At 40.1% G+C, this 23,310-nt stretch overlaps 1 protein-coding gene across 2 annotated transcripts in view; it reads left to right on the forward strand.

Moving 5' to 3' along the window:
* The window catches only part of LRMDA (leucine rich melanocyte differentiation associated), a 1,057,234-nt gene that overhangs the window by 934,686 nt on the left and 99,238 nt on the right, over window positions 1–23,310 (forward strand). Inside the window, exon 6 of one of the 2 annotated variants that reach the window (XM_044239884.1) lies at window positions 19,985–20,126. The exons of the other annotated variant lie outside the window; for it this stretch is intronic. Coding sequence (XP_044095819.1) covers window positions 19,985–20,126 — 142 coding nt within the window. The remainder of the gene's footprint in view (window positions 1–19,984; window positions 20,127–23,310) is intronic. 2 annotated transcript variants of the gene reach the window in all.

Consider the following 23,310-nt stretch of genomic DNA (forward strand, 5'->3'; position numbering starts at 1 on the left):
GTTTGTCTCTCTTTTACTCAGCTTCTTTGTTCTCTGTCTTTTGATCTTCTATATCACTAATTCTCTCTTCTGCCTCATTTATCCTAGCAGTAAAAGCCTCCATTTTTTTTATTGCACCTCATTAATAGCTTTTTTGATTTCAGCTTGGTTAGATTTTAGTTCTTTTATTCCTCTAGAAAGGGCTTTTATTTCTCCAGACAGGGTTTCCTCTAATATCTTCCATGCCTTTTTCAAGCTCAGCTATCACCTTGAGGATTTTCATTCTGAACTCTAGATCTGACATATTACCAATTACCATATTGATTAGGTCCCTAGACTTTGGTACTGCCTCTTGATCTTTTTTTTTTTTTTTTTTTGGTGAGTTTTTCCACCTTGTCATTTTATCCAGATAAGAATATATGAAGGAGAGAATAAAATATATGAAAAATAAGAGAGAATAAGAATATATGAAGGAGAGAATAAAATACTAAAAGGGTGGCAAAGACCCCCAGAAAATGTGTTTTAACCAAATCAGAAGAGACCCCTAATCATGGGGGGAAGAGAGGGGGTAAGAAGAAGTTCAGAAAAAAAAATTTTTAAAAATTAAAAAGAAAGAAAAATATAAGTAAGAAAATATATATATATATATATATATATATATATATATATATATATATATTAGACTAGTGAATAGAACAGGGCCACCCACTTAATTTTGGGAGTATTTTGGTCTCTTAGAAGAAACCAACTCCCCAAATTTTAAAGAATGAAAAACATATATCAGGGTAATCATGATGAAGGGATTGAATATGACTATAAAGATGAAAAATTTTTTTAAAAATTTCTAAAAAAGGAGATAAGATAAGTTGGTTGGAAGAATAAAGAAAAGAAAGTGGAGAGAGTTTGCTCAGGCTGGAGACTAGAACAAAGCCCTGTCCTAGATTTAGGGTATATTTTGATCTATTAGAAGAAGTTTTATCCCAGTTTTTTTTAGAAGAAAAGAACCTACATGTATACAAAAAATAAAGTTAGATACAATGAAGGATAAAATATGACTCTAATAATGAAGATTCAAAAAAGATTGTTTTTATGAAAGGTATTGTGAAGATAAACTAGTTTAAAAAAAGTTAAAAGAGGAAAGAGTAAAAGTTAAAGGAATTTTAACTTAAGAAAACAAAATTAAAAAAAAAAAATAATTAACTTTGCAAGACTAAAGAATCATGGGGAGAAAGCCATGAATTCCATGCTTTGCTTTCTCCTCCTCTGGAATTCCACTCTTCTCCTTGGTAAGTGAACTTGGTCTGGGCTGGATTTCTTGCTGATCTTCTGGGGGAGGGTCCTGTTGTAGTGATTCTCAAGTGTCTTTGCCCAAGGCACAATTGCACTGCCCTTACCAGGGGCCAGGCTAAGTAATCCTCTTGGGTTGGCTTTTCAGGAGCTTTTGTTCCCTGAACACTTTCCCTAGAGTTCCGGAGGACTGGAATGAAAATGGCAGCCTCCCAATCTCCAGCCCAGAGGAGCCGAGAGCTCGGGGCCCCACTCCTCAGTGCACTCTCAGAGAGAAGCACTCAATCACTCCCATCTCCCTGGCCTCCTGCTGTGCTCCAAGCTCATCCAGCATGTGACCAAGCATCTCTGTCTCTGGCACACAGCCCCACGTGAAGTCTCCAAATCCTGCAGATCCCTGTGCTCTTCCAGGGGGGTCTCCCCGAAATTTGTGGGGTCCCTGCTCACAGAGTGAGTGCCACAGATCTCAATTTAAGGTAATCCCAAGCTGAGAGCTCACTCCTTGGCTCCGTCTCTGTAGCCAGCTTCCCCACTCTAATACCTGCAAGCTCTGCAACACTCAGATACCCCTGATCCTTCTGTGACCCCGTGGGACCTGAGACCATGCTGTCCCCACGTAGGCTTCACCCTGGCTTAGCCTCTGGAGTGATGTCCCTCATTGGAGCAAACTTTAAAATTTCTGATTTTGTGCTCTGTTGCTCCACTGCTTGCTGGGAGCCAGTCCCTACCCCACAGTCTATCTTCCTGTTGCTTTGGATTCACTTCTCCACTGATCCTACCTTTCAGAAAATGGTCAATTTTCTGTTTCTAGAATTGCTACTCCTCTTTTCTTTGATCTCCTGTTGGATTTGTAGGTGTTTGGAATGGTTTGATAAACCATCTAGCTGATCTCCTGCTACCTGATGTCATTTCAGCCTGCTACTTCTCTGCCATCTTGATTCCTCCCCTGGAAAACTTCATTTAACACCAGTGTAATATTTTTCTTATGTACTTGGAAAAACTCATGGCTGAAACCCATCTAAACCTGGAGGTTTTTTTGGGAGAAAGCTTCTAATTATAGACTCAATTTCCTTAAAATATAGGGCTATTCTATTTTTTATTATATCTGTTTTGGTAAGCTGAGTTTTTCAAAAATTTTTTTAAATAGGATTTATTTATTTTTTTTAATTAATTATTTATTTATTTAGTTATTTAGTTAGTTCTTTTTTTTTTAATTTCTTGTCAGCATAACAGTATTCAGTGTTTTTGCACCACACCCAGTGCTCCATGCAATCCATGCCCTCTCTAATACCCACCACCTGGTTCCACCAACCTTTTCCACCCCCCGCCCCTTCAAAACCCTCAGATTGTTTTTTAGAGTCCATAGTCTCTCATGGTTCACCTCCCCTTCCAATTTCCCTCAACTTCCTTCTCCTCTCCATCTCCCCTTGTCCTCCATGCTTTAAATTGGATTTAAATGTCAGATTTATATGCATAAAATTATTCATAGTTCCTTCTTACCTATTTTTTCTAAGCACTGTATCAATGTCCCTCTTTTCATTCCTAATATTATAATTTGGAACTTTCTCATTTTTGTCTTGAGCAGTATCCCCTCTACTCTTGTCCCAGAATTGTTCATTTTGTAAATCCTCTCAAAAAACAAATTTGGTTATCAACCTTTTGTCTGTACTGTCATTTGCAAATATCTTCTCTCATTCCGTGGGTTGCCTCTTTGTTTTCTTGACTATTTCCTTTGCTGTGCAGAAGTTTTTGATTTTGATGAAGTCCCAAAAGTTTATTTTCGCTTTTGTTTCATTTGCCTTTGGAGACATATCTTGAAAGAAGTTGCTGTGGCTGATATCGAAGAGATTACTGCCTATGTTCTCTAGGATTCTGATGGATTCCTGTCTCACGTTAGGTCTTTTATCCATTTTGAGTTTATCTTTGTGTACGGTGTAAGAGAATGGTCGAGTTTCATTCTTCTACGTATAGCTGCCCAGTTTTCCCAGCACCATTTATTGAAGAGACTGTCTTTTTTCCACTGTATATTTTTTCCTGCTTTGTCGAAGATTATTTGCCCATAGAGTTGAGAGTCCATATCTGGGCTCTCTACTCTGTTCCACTGGTCTATGTGTCTTTTTTTATGCCAGTACCATGCTGTCTTGGTGATCACAGCTTTGTAATAAAGCTTGAAATCAGGTAATGTGATGCCCCCAGTTTTATTTTGTTTTTCAACATTTCCTTAGCCATTCAGGGTCTCTTCTGATTCCATACAAATTTTTGGATTATTTGCTCCAGCTCTTTGAAAAATACCGGTGGAATTTTGATTGGAATGGCATTAAAGTGTAGATTGCTCTAGGCCGTATAGACATTTTAACTATGTTTATTCTTCTGATCCAAGAGCATGGGATGATCTTCCATCTTTTTGTGTCTTCTTCAATTTCTTTCATGAGTGTTCTGTAGTTCCTCAAGTACAGATCCTTTACCTCTTTGGTTAGGTTTATTCCCAGGTATCTTAAGGTTCTTGGTGCTATAGTAAATGGAATTGATTCTCTAATTTCCCTTTCTGTATTTTCATTGTTAGTGTATAAGAAAGCCACTGATTTCTGTACATTGACTTTGTATCCACATTGCTGAATTGCTGTATGAGTTCTAGTAGTTTGGGGGTGGAGTGTTTTGGGTTTTCCATATAAAGAATCATGTCTCTGCGAAGAGAGAGAGTTTGACTTCTTCGTTGCCAATTTGAATACCTTTTATTTCTCTTTGTTGTCTGATTGCTGTTGCTAGGACTTCTAATACTATGTTGAACAAGAGTGGTGAGAGTGGGCATTCTTAAGGTTAATATCCAGGATCTATAATGAACTCCTCAAACTCAACACACACAAAACAAACAAGCATATCAAAAAAATGGGCAGAAGATATAAACAGAGACTTCTCCAATGAAGACATACAAATGGCTATCAGACACATGAAAAAATGTTCATCATCTCTAGCCCTCAGGGAGATTCAAATTAAAACCACATTGAGATATCACCTTACACCAGTTAGAATGGCCAAAATCAACAAGACAGGAAACAACATGTGTTGGAGGGGATGTGGAGAAAGGGGAACCCTCTTCCACTGTTGGTGGGAATGCAAGTTGGTGCAGCCTCTTTGGAGAACAGTGTGGCAATTCCTCAAGAAATTAGAAATAGAACTGCCCTATGACCCTGCAATTGCACTACTGGGTATTTACCCCAAAGATACAGATGTAGTGAAAAGAAGGCCATCTGTACCCCAATGTTTATAGCAGCAATGGCCACGGTTGCCAAACTGTGGAAAGAACCAAAATGCCCTTCAACGGATGAATGGATAAGGAAGATGTGGTCCATACACACTATGGAGTATTATGCCTCCATCAGAAAGGATGAATACCCAACTTTTGTAGCAACATGGACGGGACTCGAAGAGATTATGCTGAGTGAAATAAGTCAAGCAGAGAGAGTCAATTGGTTTCACTTATTTGTGGAGCATAACAAATAGCATGGAGGACATGGGGAGTTAGAGAGGAGAAGGGAGTTGGGGGAAATTGGAAGGGGAGGTGAACCATGAGAGACTGGACTCTAAAAAACAATCTGAGGGGTTTGAAGTGGCGGGGGGGGTGGGAGGTTGGGGTACCAGGTGGTGGGTATTATAGAGGGCATGGACTGCATGGAGCACTGGGTGTGGTGAAAAAAAGAATGAATACTGTTATGCTGGAAAAAAATTTGGCTTTGTTGATTAGTTTAATGTATACTTCATTTATTTTATTATTTTGTCCTCTTTTGCTTACTATTTTCTTCCTTCTAGCTTGTTAGGCTTTATTTACTATTCTTTACTTTCATAAGATGAGTAATTTGATCAGTGCTTTTTAATCATTCTTCTTTTCTAATACACATGTTCCTCTAAGCTTCCCTTTGCCTGTATCTTACAAGTTTTTTATGTCTTATTTTCAAAGTCATTCAGCTCAAGATCTTTTTAAATTTCTATTGTGACTTTCTTTTTACCCTTCAATTATTTGAATTGCTTTGCTTAATTTCTAAGCACTTAGACATTTCTCAGTTTTCTTTTGTAAATAATTTCTAGGTAATTCTGCTCTGGGCAGAAAATAAATTCTGCATATTTTCATTCTTTTCAAATTTGTTGACACTTGCTTTATAGCCTGGCCTATGTTAATTTAAATGAATGTTTTGTGTTGCTCAGCATCTGCAGTTTTTATGTGCAATATTCTTTTTTATTTGAGGCTGTGTGTGTATGATCAAGTTTCTTAATCACACTGTTCAAATTGTTGCTCTAACTCCTGATTTTTGTCATCTGCTACTTTCACTTACTGAGAGACTTATGGAAACTTCCCATTATGATTGTGAATTTCTCTTTTTACCTCCCTTAATTCTGTGTGTGTGTGTGTGTGTGTGTGTATAATGTCTTATAGGTCTTGGGGAACAAAGTTAGATTTAAGGTAGGTCAAGGATAAGAGGCATTAAATATATGCAGATAAATTATATATATAATATATATAATTATATAATATGTATTAAAATATAATATAAATTTATATATAACTATATATGTAATTTCAGAATTTTTACATCTTCCTGAACAGCTGACTCCTTTATTATTATGAAACTTTCCCTTTTTATTTTTAGTAATGCTCTGTGCTAATGTCTAGCTTACTTGCTATTTGTATACATAACCCTCTTACAGTAAGTACTTTTGTTAAATACTTCTTCCAGTCCTTCACTCTCAAATTCTCTGAATTCTTTTATTTTATATGTTTCTTATAAGTTGAATGTTGTATTTTTAATCCATTGTTAAATCCATTGTTAAATATATAGAGTATTTAACATTTAAAATAGTGACCTCTTAATTTATATGCAATATAGGTTCCTTCTGACCCATCCTCTCTTTTCTTAATCATCTCTTCTGTTGTATCTAATCTTTTCTTAAATACATCAATTAAATCCTAGGTTTAAACTGTTTTATGTTTTAGCCTTGAATTTTCATCTGATTCTGTTTTATAGTTTTCAGTTCTTTGCTAGATTTCTCATTTTGTCTGCTAAATCTTTAAAATATATGTGATTAATATGTTCAAGTCCATGGCTAATAACTCCAATATCTGGATGTCTGATAACTCTGTATCCTTTATTTATTCTTCTGGACTTTTTTGGCATTTGATCTTGTCTTTTGGTATGCCACATGATATTTCATATAGTACCTGACACTGAGTGCAAAAATTATGGAGGTAATTTGAGGCTCTGAATAGTGTTATTTCCCTCCAGAGAGGATTTATTTTGTTTCTGGGAGGCACTTAGGGTGGGGAAAAATCACCTCAATCCAGTTCATGATGGAGTGAATGGGAAGCTGGGACTTTGAAAGGTCAGATCTATTCCCCACTCACCTCTCCCCCTGAGATATAATTCTTCAGAGCCCCAGTTGAAGGTTTGTAATGTCTACTTGGGCCTCTTATCCTTCGCATAGCTTAAATCTAATTTTGTTCCCTAAGACCTGTAAGATTATTTGAAGTTTGGTTCAGCTTCTCAGCTTCTTCATTACAGCCTAAGAATTGAAAATTGCCTCAACGGAAAAAGTGGCACTGGTTTTAGGGACATGGCTTTGTACTTTGATTCTCTCTGCTTTCTTTCTTTCCAGGATCTATCTTATCCTTCATTTTCTCACTAGCTAAGGCCTTCAAAAAAGACTCCTATACATATTTTTCTCAGCATTACTAGTTTTTCTCAGTGAGAATATTAGTCTACAACCAGCTAGTCTACCTCACTTATCAAATTATTTATTCACACTTTATAAACCATGAATTCAAGCTAAATGATCAAGCTAAATCATCAAGATCTCTCTCTCTCTCTCTCACACACACACACACACACACACAATACTTAGCTTCACCACATTCTCTCCTCAGTCTGTCTAATCATAAAGCTGAGTCTCTTTCTACTCAAGTCCCTCTTTCAAGTCTATCTCTTGGGTGGTTGTCAATGAAATCCTGATAACAAAGTGTTAATTCCTAAGGTGAAAGTCTTCATAAGGAATGCCTGCATTTTATGAACATGGCTGTTCTGAAGGCTAGCAGCCTTTGACAGAAATATCTGTGGTGGAAGAATAAAAGTGACAAAGTTGTTCTTGTTTGCTTGGCTCTCAGTGATGCCATAGAGGCATCTATCTGCATCACAATCAACATTGTCTTTCGATCTCCTTCCTCCATCTGAAATGCTTGCTCTTGCCAGTACACTTATATTGTTTCCCCCTCATGTGAAAGGGGCTTGTTCTCCTAAACCTCTGCAAAAGAACAGAAGAATTTAACCATCCATCAGTGCTGCCCAATAGATGGGCAAATTCAGAAAGTCACTTTTCAGAAAGTGTTTCCGTAGTGTAGTGGTTATCACGTTCGCCTGACACTTTTCAGAAAGTGACAACCTGTTTTATCAAATAATGGTAAATAGGCAGAAAGAGGTATTTTTTTTTCCTATGTCCTGCTATAAACCAAGTACAAAACAAAACGAAGCAAAAAAACTCCATGAAAATGGGGAATTTAAAAAATGTAAAATTGACCCATTCATTAGCTGTTTGACCTGGAAAAATTCATTTAATTTCCCTTAGCCTTGATGTTTTCATCTACAAAATGGGGATGACAATAATTTTCACTTCATAAGGATGTTGGTAGAATTATATGAAATAATACATGTGATTATTAACTAATTTTTCTGTATTCAAGGAAGAGTTTGAAATAAAATTACTGCTTAAAAATTAATGACATAAAATTCCTTTTAAAGTGAAAGACACTATTGAAAACCTGCTTTTGACATTTTGTGGCAGATGGAAGTCCTCCTTTTTACTTAAATCAAAATCTCATGCTGTAACATGGCTATCATGGTTATTCCCATTGCTCCACTGTTGGCTTTTCTTAAATTGTGGATCTTAATTAACTGAAGGGGTATTGCTGGACACCAACAACTAGAAATTACTTATCCATATATAAAATATGAAGCCCCAAGAGGTAAAGGAGAGTGCTTAAGACCAGTAGACTGGGGGTCTCCTGACTTCTAGGCTAGGAGGGAGAATGCTACAGAGTATTCCTTGATTCCAAAAAAGGAAGACTGTTTCCTTTGCTGTGCAGAAGCTTTTGATATTGATAAAATCCCAAAAGTTTATTTTTGCTTTTGTTTCCTTTACCTTTGGAGACATATCTTGAAAGAAGCTGCTGTGGCCAATGTTTTCCTCTAGGATTTTGATACTATTCTTGCCTCACACTGAGGTCTTTTATCCATTTCGAGTTTATCTTTGTGAATGGTGTAAGAGAATGGTCAGTTTCATTCTTCTACACATAGCTGTCCAATTTTCCCAGCACCACTTAATTGAAGAGACTGTCTTTTCTCCACTGTATATTTTTTTCTGGCTTTGTCAAAGATTATTTGACCATAGAATTCGTTTCTTCTTCAGACTGTGGTCTCTAACCTTCTGAATGCCGATGAGGACATTCAGTATGTGGTGTAGACAACCAGATAGGTTTCTTTGTGTCCCAGGTCCTGGCTCACCTTCTACATGGAGTTGTCTTCTGGTCTTTAATAACTTTGTCCTATATTACATTACTTTCTGCCATTACAGTTTTCTTTTGTGTTTTTTGAGAAAGCACCAATGACTCTGGATGGACAAGGACTTTCTGATAAAAGTATTTTTGAAATTGAAAATACAAACAGCTGTCATATTTGAGAGTCTGATCTGGTAACATCACAAATAATAGTTATGTCTGACATTTCTAGGGGGTTTTTCTCTTCGTGGTCCATATTTATTTGCATCATTGACCTGCAAAACAGTTTCAAACATGTTATGACTGAAACAGTAGCAGTAACTGCCATTTACTAAGTATATTTTCATTTCCATACTAATTCTTTGAAGTGGACAATTTATTACCCATTTTAAAGAAGGGCAGTTGAAGCTCAGAAGGCAAAGAATTTGCTCAAGATCATGAAGCCAATAAATTAGGTGGCCAGATTTTCAAGACAGTTTGTTTATTAGGCAACACCATAGTCTTTCCACAGTACCTTAAAATTCTCCTATATGTAAAGAGAAATTTTGCCTTGACCAAGGAGCTCTTGGATGTATTATCAGCAGCTGAGTCAGGGGTGGGTGTTTAATCTCTTAAACCTTAGCCCAATTCTTTTTCTATCAACCATACAATTTTACCTCATTTAGTATCTCAACTTTTGGATATGGACACACTGTGAACTTCCCAACTGCAAAAATGCATTTGAGATGCTGCAGTGGGAAATGCAATGCATGAGACCATCTAATCCCAATTAGTCAATCTAAAATTCTAGTATCTAAAGAGTTACCATTTCTACTATACATGGATCACCTATTATATACAATTTCCAATTCAGAAAAAGAAAGTTTGAATCTCTGTATGGTTTTGTTATCAATGTCACCATTATTTTTGAGCCATTGGTGTCAGAAATTGAGGAATTTGAGTTATGATAGTATTAATAAGAGAGAGTTTGGACAACCTCGGGGTTTTTTTGTTTTGTTTTGTTTTGTTTTTTTCTATTCTGTACTTCTTATGTTGGAACCAAAACACTACTATTACAAGACCAAGGCCGTTTCTGGAGCTTAGAAGACTTTAGTTATTCCTTCTTCATCAAATTTTTCTTTGTTGAGGGAAAGGGAATCTAGGAAGTAGCCAATGTTGGATTGTTGTGATACTTTAAATGGTTCATTTTCTCCTCCTTATAAGCTCATAAATCCCTCTGAAAGTAGAACATGTGTCCAGGGCTCAAGTTCAGATGCTTATCTCAAATCCATCTGTGGAGACTGACTTGAGTTTGACTTCACAATGACTCATCAAAGACCCATCTACCCTACTTTTCCATCTGGGTCCATGTTAACTGTGGCACGGCTGGAAGACCTAGAGACTTAGCCCAGATTTCTCTCCTTGATGCTCCTTTCTTTCAAAATTGCCACTAGAGCTCCTCCCTCTGGCCTCTCAATATGAGATACACTTGGGGTGAATGGGGATGACAAATAGGCCAAGGATACAAGGAAGAGAAAGAGTGACTAGTTGTGTATCTCAGCAGTACATGAAGCTTCTAGCATGAGTCTGATGGTGAACACTTAAATAACCTGCTATGTCTGAACAAAGAAATCACACTCAGAAGCACTAAATCCTAACATGATAACCCTCTGCCACAGAGACCCAGAGAAAGAAAGGGACAAGGATCCGAGAGGGGTTAATTGAGGGTGAGGGGAAGCTTTACTCTGTTATCAAATTGACCCATTTGTATCCCTTTACCTTTCTCCCTTGAGTCATTCTCAACCCACTTGCTAGGAAATGGACCGAAACTGGGTGTTAGATGGGAAGTAAGCAAGACAATTGCACACACACGAACACATACGCTCATGAACATGCCACCTCCCTTCCCTGAAATCTGAGGATTCTATTAACTAGTTCTCATTGTCTGTGACAACCAAAAAGTAAAAATGTGGGGAGTTAAAAAGAGAGAAGAGAGTTATAGCTTCTAAGCCGAAGTTGCATTATTTTTTTCAAAAAACTGTGATGTCATGGACTTACCTCACCTTTAGTGCAGCCAAGCGAATAATGTGTACTGAGCTTTCTATCATGTACCATTATAATTAGCTCTGTCAGGTCTTAGCCCTGCAACCCTCATGCAGATAATATGATAATATGTCTTCATAACCAAGTGACCTTACATGCACAATATTTCTCCCCTTATGAAGATTGCATGTCAATAAAGTAATTGAGTCTCCGAGGCTGCAGCGAGGGAAGATTTAGATGATTGGACGTGCAGAGCAGTGATGTATGACCATTATTATTCCTCTTGTCAGAGAGGCGCGTACAAGCGAGGATGGCCAGAAGATGACAGGGATGACGGGTTGCGTTTCATTAAAAAAAATATTGCTGTTAATCACCACTCTATTCTTTTCAAAGTCACTGAGGAAAGAAACTCTTTTTTCATTTTAGCTTGTGATGAACATGCAAAAGGGGAACACATCATAAGGCTTCCAGCCTCAACCCCTCACAGGCTGTCTTTCTTCCATCGCAAAGGGGGCTAAATTCAGATCATAATGAATAGACCGGCACTGGGAGCGTGGACAAGAGCCACCCGATTTCCCTGCTGTAGGGTTCCTTGGGTTTCCATATGCAGAAGGAGTGCCGGCTGGGAAGCAAGTGCACTTCCTCTCCTCTTGGCGTTGAGGGAAGCATGCTCACAGCTCTATAAAAAGAAAACAAATGTGAGAGAACCAAATTGGAGACAACTATTTTTACTTGAATTAATTTGTTTGGACAGTTTTAACACTTGGAACACTTATATTTCCATACTTTATAAAAGCAAACATGCTGTTTCTCCAGCTATAAATTTATCTTATGATATCATAACAGCTGGAAACTTGTAGCCTGGTAGGATTTTGTTTCATATTTAAACAGCTTGAGAAATATGTCGGAAACAAGGTATATTTTTCCCTATCTCTGTGTGTGTTTCCCTATCTCCTCTTGATTTTTGGCTATCCTAGGAGTGTTGGCACTATCACTTGGAGGGTATCAGGGTTCCACGATTTCTACTAGCAAGGCATTGTTAATTTCTGCTCCCTTGCAAACATCCTTCCCATAAATGCTGAGAACATGCTATAAATGCTAAGGAACTTCTTCCACGGGTGTTAGAGAATCTTTCCAAGGGGAAAGAAAGCTAATAGCAAAAGCATCTTTTGTTGGCAAAGGGGCTTCTGAAGTCTTTAAATCTTCGTTCATAAGTAATTGACTAAGATCTAACAGCCTTGAAGGAAAAGAAGCTGACGGTATCACTTTTTAGTCATAGTATTAGCCTTATGATTTATGGTGTAAAATTAGCCACTGCATCCTCTCATTACGGGTGTTGAGTGATTTCTCCAGGCCAGCAAGAGAGACTAGTATGGAAGTGAGAGCTGGGTTTGTGTGTCTCATTGAACCCTACTGTTTCCTCCCAAAGATACACGGTGAATGCTTTTGGGGAAGGGAATGTTATTTTTCTTTCATTTTCTCAACCCTCTAAAAGAAAAGACCAAACATAAATAAATAACTTGAAGGAGCTTGAATGTTGAGAGGAAATGTTAACCCACAGATGACCCAAAGTAGCAGCATAGAATATAGTTTCAGATGGAGTCAGTAAGTGATTCCAACCTCCTAATTGTCCCACAACCCTCTCCTTCCCCCAACCCCCCACAATCTCCCTGCAAATCCAAGGCCAAAGACTTCTGATGGTTTTTCCATTGAATAGTATCTGGTGTAGAGATTATATTCATTTCCCAATTTGGACAAGTTTCCCCTAATAAATTCAAAACTCCCTAATAGATTTCAGGGGTACTAGGAAAACTGATGATTTCAAATTGATACTCCCTGTTCATATGCTGACAGTGAAATTTTACAAGTGGAACTTCATCCCTTTAGTTCAAGGCTTTGGTTGCTGGTAAAAACAAAAAACAAAACATAACTCTCCTTGAGAGAACAGATTAACCTACGACCAGTTATTTAGGTCTGGGTGAGAAAAAAAAAAAACTGATTATTTTCTGAATACTGTTAAGAAGAGAGTAAGCAACATATTAACCAGTGTCTTGGAGGGTAAGTTTACATGTGTAAGGGGAGATGATAGGGAAAGGACATAGATGTAAAAAAGCCTAGAACTGGGGCTTTATGCCATTGAGAAACATTTCTGTTGACTTTAGAGTTTGCTTGAGCCCTACCAGAACTTAATTCTCTCCTCTCTCCTCATCCATGTTCTCTCTTCTATGGCGGTAGCATTAGAAGCATAGACATCAGAGATCCCGCATGAGTTCAAGTCCCAGTTCTTTCCACTTCCCACTTCTGGTACTTTGGAAGGGTACTTAACTTCCTGTGGCTCAGTTTTCTTATTTTTAAAAAGGGGGAATAATAGTACCTTCCTTTAGGTATGCAGTTATAAATGGAACATTCTTAAAATAGAGCAAAGTGTTACATAGAGCAAAGTGTTATAAATGTCATCTTCTACTGTTATCATACCCAGTTAATGACTGGTGATAGTTGAGAGTTATTTGTTGGTCAAAAAAGAATTCCCTGAAGTGTGTGTTGGGGGAAGACTTCATCATCATTTCTAGAACACTTGGAGAAAATGGAAATTGCTTGACTCAAGGAAAATGACATTTAGTCATTGGCTAAATATTCCCCTTAACCTTCCCTCTGCTACCTGCCCCTCTTGGGTCCTTTCCCTTGTGTGGGTAGAATCCAAACTGGTCTCAAAGGTTTTTCTCTGAACCATAAGTATTTTATTAATTTAATTATTGTGTGAATTGACATTATATTTAACCCTTGCCAAAGAATAAACTTTATTTTTTTTTGGGGGGGGGATATGTCCTTGTGGTGATGATCATGATGATGATAAAAGATAATAGATCCTAAATCTATCAGATATGTTAGGAACTATTTCCAGTGTATAATTTTCTTTCGTAAAACTTGAGTGTAGGCTGATTGTTTTCAAACATCCTCCCCATTCCTCTCTACTTTAAGTCCAGTAGGTGTAAGAATATGGCAGAGCTATCTAAACTGCAGTGGGAGTGGGCCTGGGGCCCTGCTTACATGCTCTCCCTTTACCTGTTCTGTCTCTACACAGACTTCCACTGAGCTCTAGGGCCACTGATGACAAAAAGAAAACAAAAGAGAAGATCATTCTAACAGGATGCAAATCCCCATGCCCCCCCTTCACCTTCCCGGTCGCCCTCGCTTTTCCCAGAACTACATTTGCGCTAGAAGGGAGCTACGAAATGACCTGCCCTGTGGTTTTCATGCTGTGCTATGTGGAACTGGGCTAACCCTTCAAAGAGATGTGTCAGTGGCTGAAGAAGGTCATGCAGGTGGCCCAGTAGGGTTGGGCCACCAAGCCTGGGCCTGGCATCATCCATTTCAATTCCACTTTCCTTTATTTTATATACTGGGATCTAATAGAAAAGATTGTTTAACTAAAATCTGTACTGCTACCATAACAACAACAAAAGGTTTTAAGATCAGTGGGCTAGTCAGTCTTGTTCATTGTATAGATAAGGGTGAGGGTAGACCTGTCCTTGGCCCATGGTTACTGCTAGTCACTCACAGGCTGTGTCCTTAACATTGCTCTTTGGAATCCTAGCCCTTTCCAGTGATAGGGGCTTTTGGAGGCTGAAGGCTCTCACCTGGACCCTCCCCTCTCTGTGCCTTAGACAGTCTCCTGAATGATGGTAGCACAAACACATGGCTGTTCTGGCAGTTCAGCATCTATGTCCACCCCCACGGTGGCTGCTCTGACTGTCGTCATGGAGGGCAAGGAAGAAGGAACAGGAAGATGAATGAGGTGCTAGGGGAATAGAAGTGGGAGGCAAGGGGCAGACGTTGAGCCACATTAACTCATAAGTGCAGGTGAAGAACCCACATAATTTTGCCCTTGGCCTTCAGGGCCTTGGCCATCGAAGGAAGGTTGAGAACTCCCAACTCAGTGGAGCTCTTTTGTGAGTGATCTGACCATTCTGTCAGTGGGGCCTGGATTCCCGCTAACAGGCATCAGTGTTGATGGGCACCCCTGCCTGGAGCTGCCAGCCTAGCAGCTTGGATCCCTTGTTCTTTATTTCCATCCTCTCTCCCTGTTTTCTGTCACTGTGTCATGTCAAATCATTGTCAGGTGGCAGACACTGCACCCCCCCAAGTACAAAGGTATCAGGTTTCAGGACACAGGCTGAAATGAATATAATAATGGGAGCCAGAACTAGGCACAGACCACTTATCAGGCAAGGAAACAGCTAATAAGTGTTGTTAGAGGTTTCCATGGGGGAGGCCCTGGAGTACATTTCCTGGACAGGCAGGTGTAGCACAGCCTGTCCTGGGGTCCAGTTACAGACAGGCTGTTGCGATTACTATTGATGCCTGTCACTTTGTGGCTGCCGAGCTGTTGATTCTGTGAAAGACCAAAGGCTCTGGTTATCTGGTAATCAACACTACTCTCGACAACAGCGCTGGGGAAATTGGGGAAACAGAAATAGCCTTTCCCAAGGAGTGACCAAGGCTGTGGATCATGTTGCTGGCTTGTGTTTTCCTCTGGCTCGACCCTGAGATTGCTCCAGCCTATTGTTCACCTCCACCGCCAGGCAGCCATTCTCCTTTGTTGTGGAATCGAATTCTCCCTCCTTTAGAGTGAGGACTCCATGTCCTGGGCCAAACACAGATATAACTAGCCCTGCTTGTGGGACAGTATAGGAAATAGAATGCTTTTGTGTATTGAGGCAGAAACTCAATTCTTTACCTGTGAAAAATTTCCAAGTCCAAAATGCATGGTTGATGCATAAGCCTCTTCTTAATCCCACTTTACCTCCCCTGTGCTAAAGATGTTTCAAGTCCCTTTAAAAACATAAAAATTAAAATCCTAAAGGATTAGTAACAGAAGAATAAAAAACATAATTGATTTCCTTACATAATTCGTTTTCTTGGTGACGTTTGCCTTCTGAGCTCCTTTTCTCTTTCCTCATTCCAGAAATTTAATATCTTATTTCTCCAAAGCATCAGTGTCCTGATTATAATGAACTTTGAACAGACAGGTCCCTCTTGCTCTCTGAAAAAAAGACGGAACTCCTGGGCTTTGTTACGATTCTAATCTCACTCTCTACCCATCTAGCCTTCTCTTGGCTCCATTTCCTTCTCCTCTGTCTTTCTCTTCCCCACCCCTCCCCCAACAAAAACTGGAAAAAGAAGTGGCATGATTGCTTTTTTCTATTTTATTTAAGGTACAAATAGGAATTGCACGTACACAGAATATTTCAGGAGGTACGTATCACCACTTTGTCAACCCATCAGTCCATCCATCCGTCCATCCATTCAATAACCTCTAGTGGACACGCCTCATCAGTCAGACTCTGGCTAGATGTTGAGGAAACAACATTGAATAAGACGAATTTTCATCTTCAAAGAGCTTTCCAGTAGAAGAAAGAGACAACTCTCCTGGGTACAAGAATGCATTGTGTGTGTGTGTGTGTGTGTGTGCGCGCGCACACACACGTGTGCACATGTGCACACGTACACAAAGTCATGCCCAGGCCTGTGCATGCACACACACACGCGCGCACAGATGGAAACACGCTGCTACCTAATTTGAAGTATCTGCTTGACTTTGGGTGTTTCATTTGTTCGTGAATTAGTTAGCAAATCTTTATTGCCTTCTAATAGCGAGGCATTGTATTAATATTGGGTTTATAAAGAAAAATAAGATAGAGACCCTTTTTTTTTTCTTAATCTTTTCATGGAAAGCAGTCTGGAATGGGCCCACTCAGGTTTTCTGCCTATGGACTGCCCCACTCTGGTCCTTCATTTAATTTTATGCATTAATTAAGAATAACTTCTGCCATACATTTGTTCCCAGTTCTCAAGGAAAGGAAGGTATCATCAAATAGTCACTTACAAAGGAGTTTAGAGATGAGCTGGCTTGAGGCCCTCTTTGTACAAGTGAGAACACGGAGGTTCTGGTGGAGGTGAAATGATTTCTCTGGGTCACGTGGGAAGACAGTGGAAGAATTACAACTTGACCTTTGGTTTTTTTGCAAATTTTTTCCAAGTATGGTGTCCCAGTCACCCAATATCCTAACTGTGTCTCTTTTTTGAGGTCTGCACAAGTTCACTCAGGCCACTAGAGGATGACTCAGCCACCTGAGGCCATTGTGTGACACTTCTCAGAGCAAAAGGCACAGACTACCTGCAGGGAAAGGGCTAAAAGGCAACCCAAGACTCTGAGCCAGAAGCAGTTCATGTAGGTCAAGCACTTCACCTTCCTGCTTTTCAGAAAGGCTCAAACAAGAAAAAATTCAGAGACTGAATGCCTGGGTCAGCAGCTGATTACATTTTCAACATCACATTTCCTTCTTTGGGGAGGTTCTGCAACATCACCCCAGCTTATCTTGTCTTTGGTGAATATTCCTCACACAAATTATCAGAGCGCTGTCTTCCCAGAGGGGTTGGCCCGTGGGTCATCAGTCCACCCAGCCACCCCAGTTCTCAGAAGCTGATTGTCCAAAAACAAAATTTAGGAATGAAGACTTCTCTCATAGGTCCTTCTTATGCTCATCTTTCTGGCAAAGACAGTGGGGAGGGGGGACAAAGAATCGACTGAACTGATCACAAAAACAAAGATTATACTCCAGAGGCCTTGTTAGGCCTTGAGAGAAAGTGGGTAGACTAAGCAAATGCTTTACTGATTGGGATGTTGCTCATTTCCCCAGCTTTTACTTTAATCCCATCTGTGGCCTCAGAAATAAGAGCAGCCAATCCTAGATCTTAGTTATACCACAACGTCCTAACAATTCTGTGTGCTGAGAAGTGCTTATATGGGCCGAGCCCCAACCTCTGTGGTTTCACTACCTGATAGTCCTCAATGTTCTCTTTGTACAAGCAAGTGAGCCGATGGGTGCAGTGCTAGAAGGAGTAAAATGGAGGCTAGTTTCCATTTCCTGCAGCTGCTCCAGGATGCAGAAGGAGAAGACTCATGAATACTTGGTGGAAATAATACTTGGTGGAAAAAGAAGCATGTGGGGGGAGGAGTTCCATTGCCGTTGGGCTGTGTGAACCCCCTCCATGCGGTCCCTCCAGCAACTTGGATCACTTGGAGTTTGGCCAAGTGCAGGAAGTGCCCACTGTGGGGCTGACACCTAACCCTGCTACTTCACCTTCTCTCTGTGTCCCAGGGGCACCCTCGAGCACAGAGGTGGGGTAAGCATTGTGCTTCCATCTTGACTTCTTGCAGCGTCAGCTGCTGAGTGCCAGTGACAAGATGCCAAGTCATGAGCGGGCACCTTGGGGCCCTGCAGAGTCTGTGTCCACAGAAGGGAAATCTACGTCCTGTGTTCCTCGCGCCCAGATAGGCACTCACAGTTTCCAGGAATAAACAGGGACATGTCTAAATCTGTCTTGGATATTTACTCACTTTATCTTTGGCCATGGAATGTTGACAAATATTCAATATGGTTGAGTGACCTTCTGTAGGTCAGAGCAGGCTCCATTCTGATTGAGTTTAGGAAACTCATAAATCTGGCCAAGCCTTCGATTTGTCAGGCGAACAGTGCTTTGTTAGCAGACACTAACAGCCAGAACCAGAGCCCATGAGGGCCCCTGTTCTTTTTCTCTCTGCATTCCTGAGCTGCCAGGTCCCCCAGCCCCAGGATCCCGCTCCTCAAACTGGTGTTCATTGGTTTGTGAACACATTTTCTCCTTCTTGTGGACAGAGCTTTTGGGTCAAGCCCTGTGGGACACAGACCCGATGGTGTTTTAATTCTAGCCACAGGCTCATTACCTTGAACTTTCGCAATCTAAATAAATAAACATACAAACCAGGACAAGTGAGAACAGCTGAAAGTGCTAGAAGGAATCTGTTTCAAATGTTGGACCGAGGGATGGGTCCAGGCTCTGCTGGTTGCATTCTTTTGCTTTAACAGCTCAGGCGACCCGATAACCAAGTATCCTTGTGCAGCTGTTTTTCTGTAAGTTGTAGAATTTTAGAGCAACAAAGGGAATTGGAGATTATCTTCACAGATGCGGAAGCTGATGTCCCAAGAAATTAAGTGATTTTTCCAAGGTTAAAGAGATACTGGTTGCCAGAGCAGAGATAAAAGGAAAGCTTCTCCTGACAACTTGGTTTTTGTTTTCTCTTTTTGGTGGGTTTCACAACCCCCCACCCCCATCCCGCCACCCTACCCTCTATCCCCGCAGAATATGTTTATTGCAGACCTGCTGTGCTCAGAGTTCAGGGGCGGTTTCTCTGGGTTCAAGGGTGTGAGTAGATCATGATCCATGAACTCAAGTGATGTACACCTGGTGAGAAAGACAGATGTGCCAACAGGTAACTGTAAAACCAGACAAAGAAGATGAGACGATAACACACAGAATCTGGTGACCTCAGCACCAAGCCTCTGTGTGACAGAAAGTTTGCGCATAGAGGAGGCGCACACTTTTCAAGAAGGAGCCTTAGGGAAAGCAGAGTGGGTGCATTGCCTCCTTTCCTTACCGCCTTTAGGATGCTTGTTGGATTGAATTTCTGATAGGCCACACCTCTGGACTGAGTCCCCCTTCTCCCACCAAAGTCAAGAAAGAGGATTACTGTTGATGCTTCCTGTAGAACAACCCTCCCTAAGGGCTTTACCTGCTTACTTTCTTTTATCCTCACAACAACCAAGAGGCAGGTTCTATCACTAATTAACACACGAGGAGACTGAAGATCTGGAAAGTTAAGTGATTCCTCCAAAGTCACCCAACTTGTCCGAGGGAGTGATCTCTTCACTTTTTGTTAGTGCAAAACAATGATGTCGTTGGGATCATCTCTTTCCAAAGACATGATCAAAATGCAAAAATTGCAGTGTGATCACAGCTCCCAGGCAAGCCTGGAGCTACTCTGTGCTGCCTTCATGTCAGAATCAAGAATTTTCTTTCTTGGGCAAGAACGGATCCGTAGTGGGGCAGGGCCAGGGTAGGGCTTTCAAAGCAGTGCCACATCAAATGGGGCCCCAGAAGGCTTAGAGGACCTTCGTCAGAGGCTCTTTGGGCCATTTTATGGTTGGTTGAGCTTTATGACCCAAAAGAATCCATTATATGTTTTATTTATTGCGGACCTGAAATGCCAAGTTTTTCTTCAAACTTACAATGCTTACTGCCTGACAGAATTATTTTTCATTTTTCTTTTTCTTTCAGAGCCTTGGAATCCTGTTAGGAAATTTCCAGTACAAGCATTTGGGGGAGATACCAGTACTCAGGTTGGGCATCTGGGAGAAATAGACAAGCTCTTATTACAGCATGGAGGATGGGGAGATTACCTGGCCAAGTATCATTTCAGGTTGTGGCAGAAAGAGATTAGCTCCAATTTATCGCTGCTCACATTTTCCTCTTTTCCCCCCATTTTCTGAGTGTCATGGAAATGATATTTGTGAATCCCAGGGGCCTCTCACAGTGGTGTCAGTTTAGAGATCTTCCCAGATACATCTAAATGTGGACATAAAATGTAATGGGAAGAAATTGAAAAAATATCTGTTTCTTGATTCTTTATTACTGTGGAGTTAAGAAAGCTATTTCTCATGCTGTTTCACAAATTTGAATCCAAATGTATATGTTAATTTGTATTCCGATGGCTTTTGGATGATTCAAACATAAGGATATTTTTTTATAAAGTTTGTCAATTTTCTGGCAATTTTATATATTCAGACAATGTATATGTACACACTTGCCTTATGTACATATACTTATTGTCAAAATTGAGCCTAACCGACTATGATGGAGAGTTAAAATCAATACATACAAAATGAATACTTTGTATTTGAACTCAGTTTTTTAACAATATAAATATGAGTGAAATTAATTTTTGGCTGCTTACTCCATTAATATTTTGCCCAAATTAAATTTGAGTATGACAAAGACAAACACACAAATTTTTCTCCTGGACTAATACACTCTCTGTGACAGAAAAGCACACAGGTAGATTTCAGGCTCTAGAAGAAATGACTGCAAGCCCCAAAGAGAATGTTTTTAATTTCATGGAAAATTTTGTGAGGCAGGAATGCTTAAAGAGAGCTATGTGTGATATTTAAATGTGTGACATTAGCTTATTTCCTAATATTGCTAGTAATTTTACTAATTAGTTCCCATTACCTAGATTTGCCTGAGCTGTGGTTGACTGGGTTTGGGGTGCTTCATTGTTAATGCATAAGCTTTTCTTCTAATTCAGAAACACTGTTCTTCCTTTGCACTGCTCAATTCTTAACAGAGAGAGGGTCCAGCTGAAAAATGTGTTCCAAGCCAATTTAAAAGAAAGACACTGTTTTTAAAGGTTACCAGGAATTCTATGAATTCCCTAATCTCATTCAAGTGGGTGTAAACGTTGGGGCTAACCCCAGAGCAGCCTCTGGATTAGACTCTTCTCGCCTGGGAGACAGGAGGGTTAGAAAGGCTCATCGGTCTTCACTCTGAACACAGGCTTTCAAAATGTCATGGCCTTCCTTCCACACACCTGAGAGGTGTTTGCCACAATGACAGTAGCGGTGTCAACCCCCTGAGGTTGGTGCAGGGGTGTGGGTGGAGGAGGGTCTTTTGGAGATCTCTGCTGGTACAGGTTTTCCCCTCTCTTGGAACCTAGAGCATTCCTATGAAAGCTTTCATAAACAAAGAGAGAAAAAATTGGGAGCTTATGAGCTATAGTCCTTATGTTCAAGTAATTGACTCTCTAAATAGTTAATTAAAGATAAAAATGACTAAAGAATCCAGCATTCTTTATGAGCCAATGATAACAAGTTGTAGTAGATAAATGCTTATGCATGCTGCAGAGGGAGAGAGGGCAGCACAATCCAGGAAGGCCTCCTGGAAGAGTTGGAACTTGGGAAAAGCTCACTGGCCATGTAAAATTAGATGATGTTACGGAATATTGAATGAGAAGAAGCCTATCATCTGTGGACAAATTGACTAAGCGGCAATGCATAACTCTTCAAATGCTGAAAAAAATCATCTTCTGTGCTCATGGCTCAGGATGATAACAAATTGAAGATGTTTCCTCTCGCCCCAAATGGCCTCCATTTCCCCACTACACCGTCTAAACACAAAATACTGTCAGCAATCTTGTAGTTTTGCTGAGGTTAGGAGAACTGTCTTTAAGTGGCTTTGTTACCGATCTTAGACAAGGCAGTTAACTTCATTTAGTCTTATTTCCTTCATTTATACAATGGGAGGACTGGACTGGATGATTTCAGATCCTTTTCAGTGCAAACACTCCATCTGACTCAGTTAACTACTTCTCATTATTATATGACTGGAAATAGGCCAGGTCAAATGATGTCCCTTCAAGCATAACCATCAGATACAGCCGCATGCTGTAAAGATGGATATTATACTGTTCAACTTATCATCGTTAGTTCCCTAGCCTTAGAATGGAATGCACCGTAGTTCATATCTGTCATAGTTAGTATTTGGAAGTCTCAAAGCCTGTGAGATTATTCACATATTTATTCCTGTGTACCGCATATGCCATCCAACGCATCCCCTTCATCATGTGTCTATGACAATATATTGAACAGAAAATCTCCATCAGCTGACTCTGACAGAAGTGTATTATTTACAGTGGTGTCAAAATGTGCTGCTTATAATTGACTGGGCTCATAATAAGCCAACCTAAGAATCTTTTCTTCTCATATTCCTTCTCACTGGTAAATCCTCGACTTGTGCTTCTTCCATCAACAGCTTCTTCATTATTTACAGAAGAGGGAACATCCCCCAGATGGTGCATGAGTTATGTTATAGGGTGACTTTTCATCTTGGGATGGTCTCTCTCTCTTTCTTTTTCTCTTTCTCTGACTTAGGGTTTTGCTTATGGCAATTAAGGGTAAGGGAAATCAAGTCAACTGGAATCTATTTCTCAACAGAATATACTGCTCAGTTTCTCCCAACTTTTGGAGACCATGTGGAATAACCATTAATAGTTACATCGTCAGCTTCAGTTTTTAGTCCTCATTCTATCCTTTACTGAGATCACAATCTGAACTAAAACCAAGAGTGGGATGCTTAACTGACTGAGCCACCCAGGCACCCCGACAAGTATTTCTTTTTTAATTCAATTGCTTTTCACAAACACTTGGTCCATTGACATTTGAAAATAACACTCCAAAATTTTTCCAGATGTTCATGGCAGCAATAGAGTGGCTGGCAGATGGGACATAGCTGCCATGACCGTGGAAATACTGCCTCCGTGAGCATGGTGCCACTCAAACTTCACCTGTGCGTTACCCCCTCCCCCAACCCCCACCTTTATTAAGGTGTTTTCTTTTCAGAGAGGTTTAGGTTTAGACCGAACTTGAAGGTACGGAGATTCCCCGTATATCCCCTGCCCTCAAACCTGAGTAGCCTGCCCCATTATCAACATCTTCCACCAGAATGCTACATTTATTACAACAGATGAATGTATCAACACACCATGTCTGGTATGGCTAGTTTGGCATACAGATGCTAAACCTGTCAGGCATACATTTGTTCAGTTTACA

The sequence above is a fragment of the Neovison vison genome, chromosome 2 (assembly GCF_020171115.1).
Source record: "Neovison vison isolate M4711 chromosome 2, ASM_NN_V1, whole genome shotgun sequence".
NCBI classification, from domain to species: Eukaryota; Metazoa; Chordata; class Mammalia; order Carnivora; family Mustelidae; genus Neogale; species Neogale vison.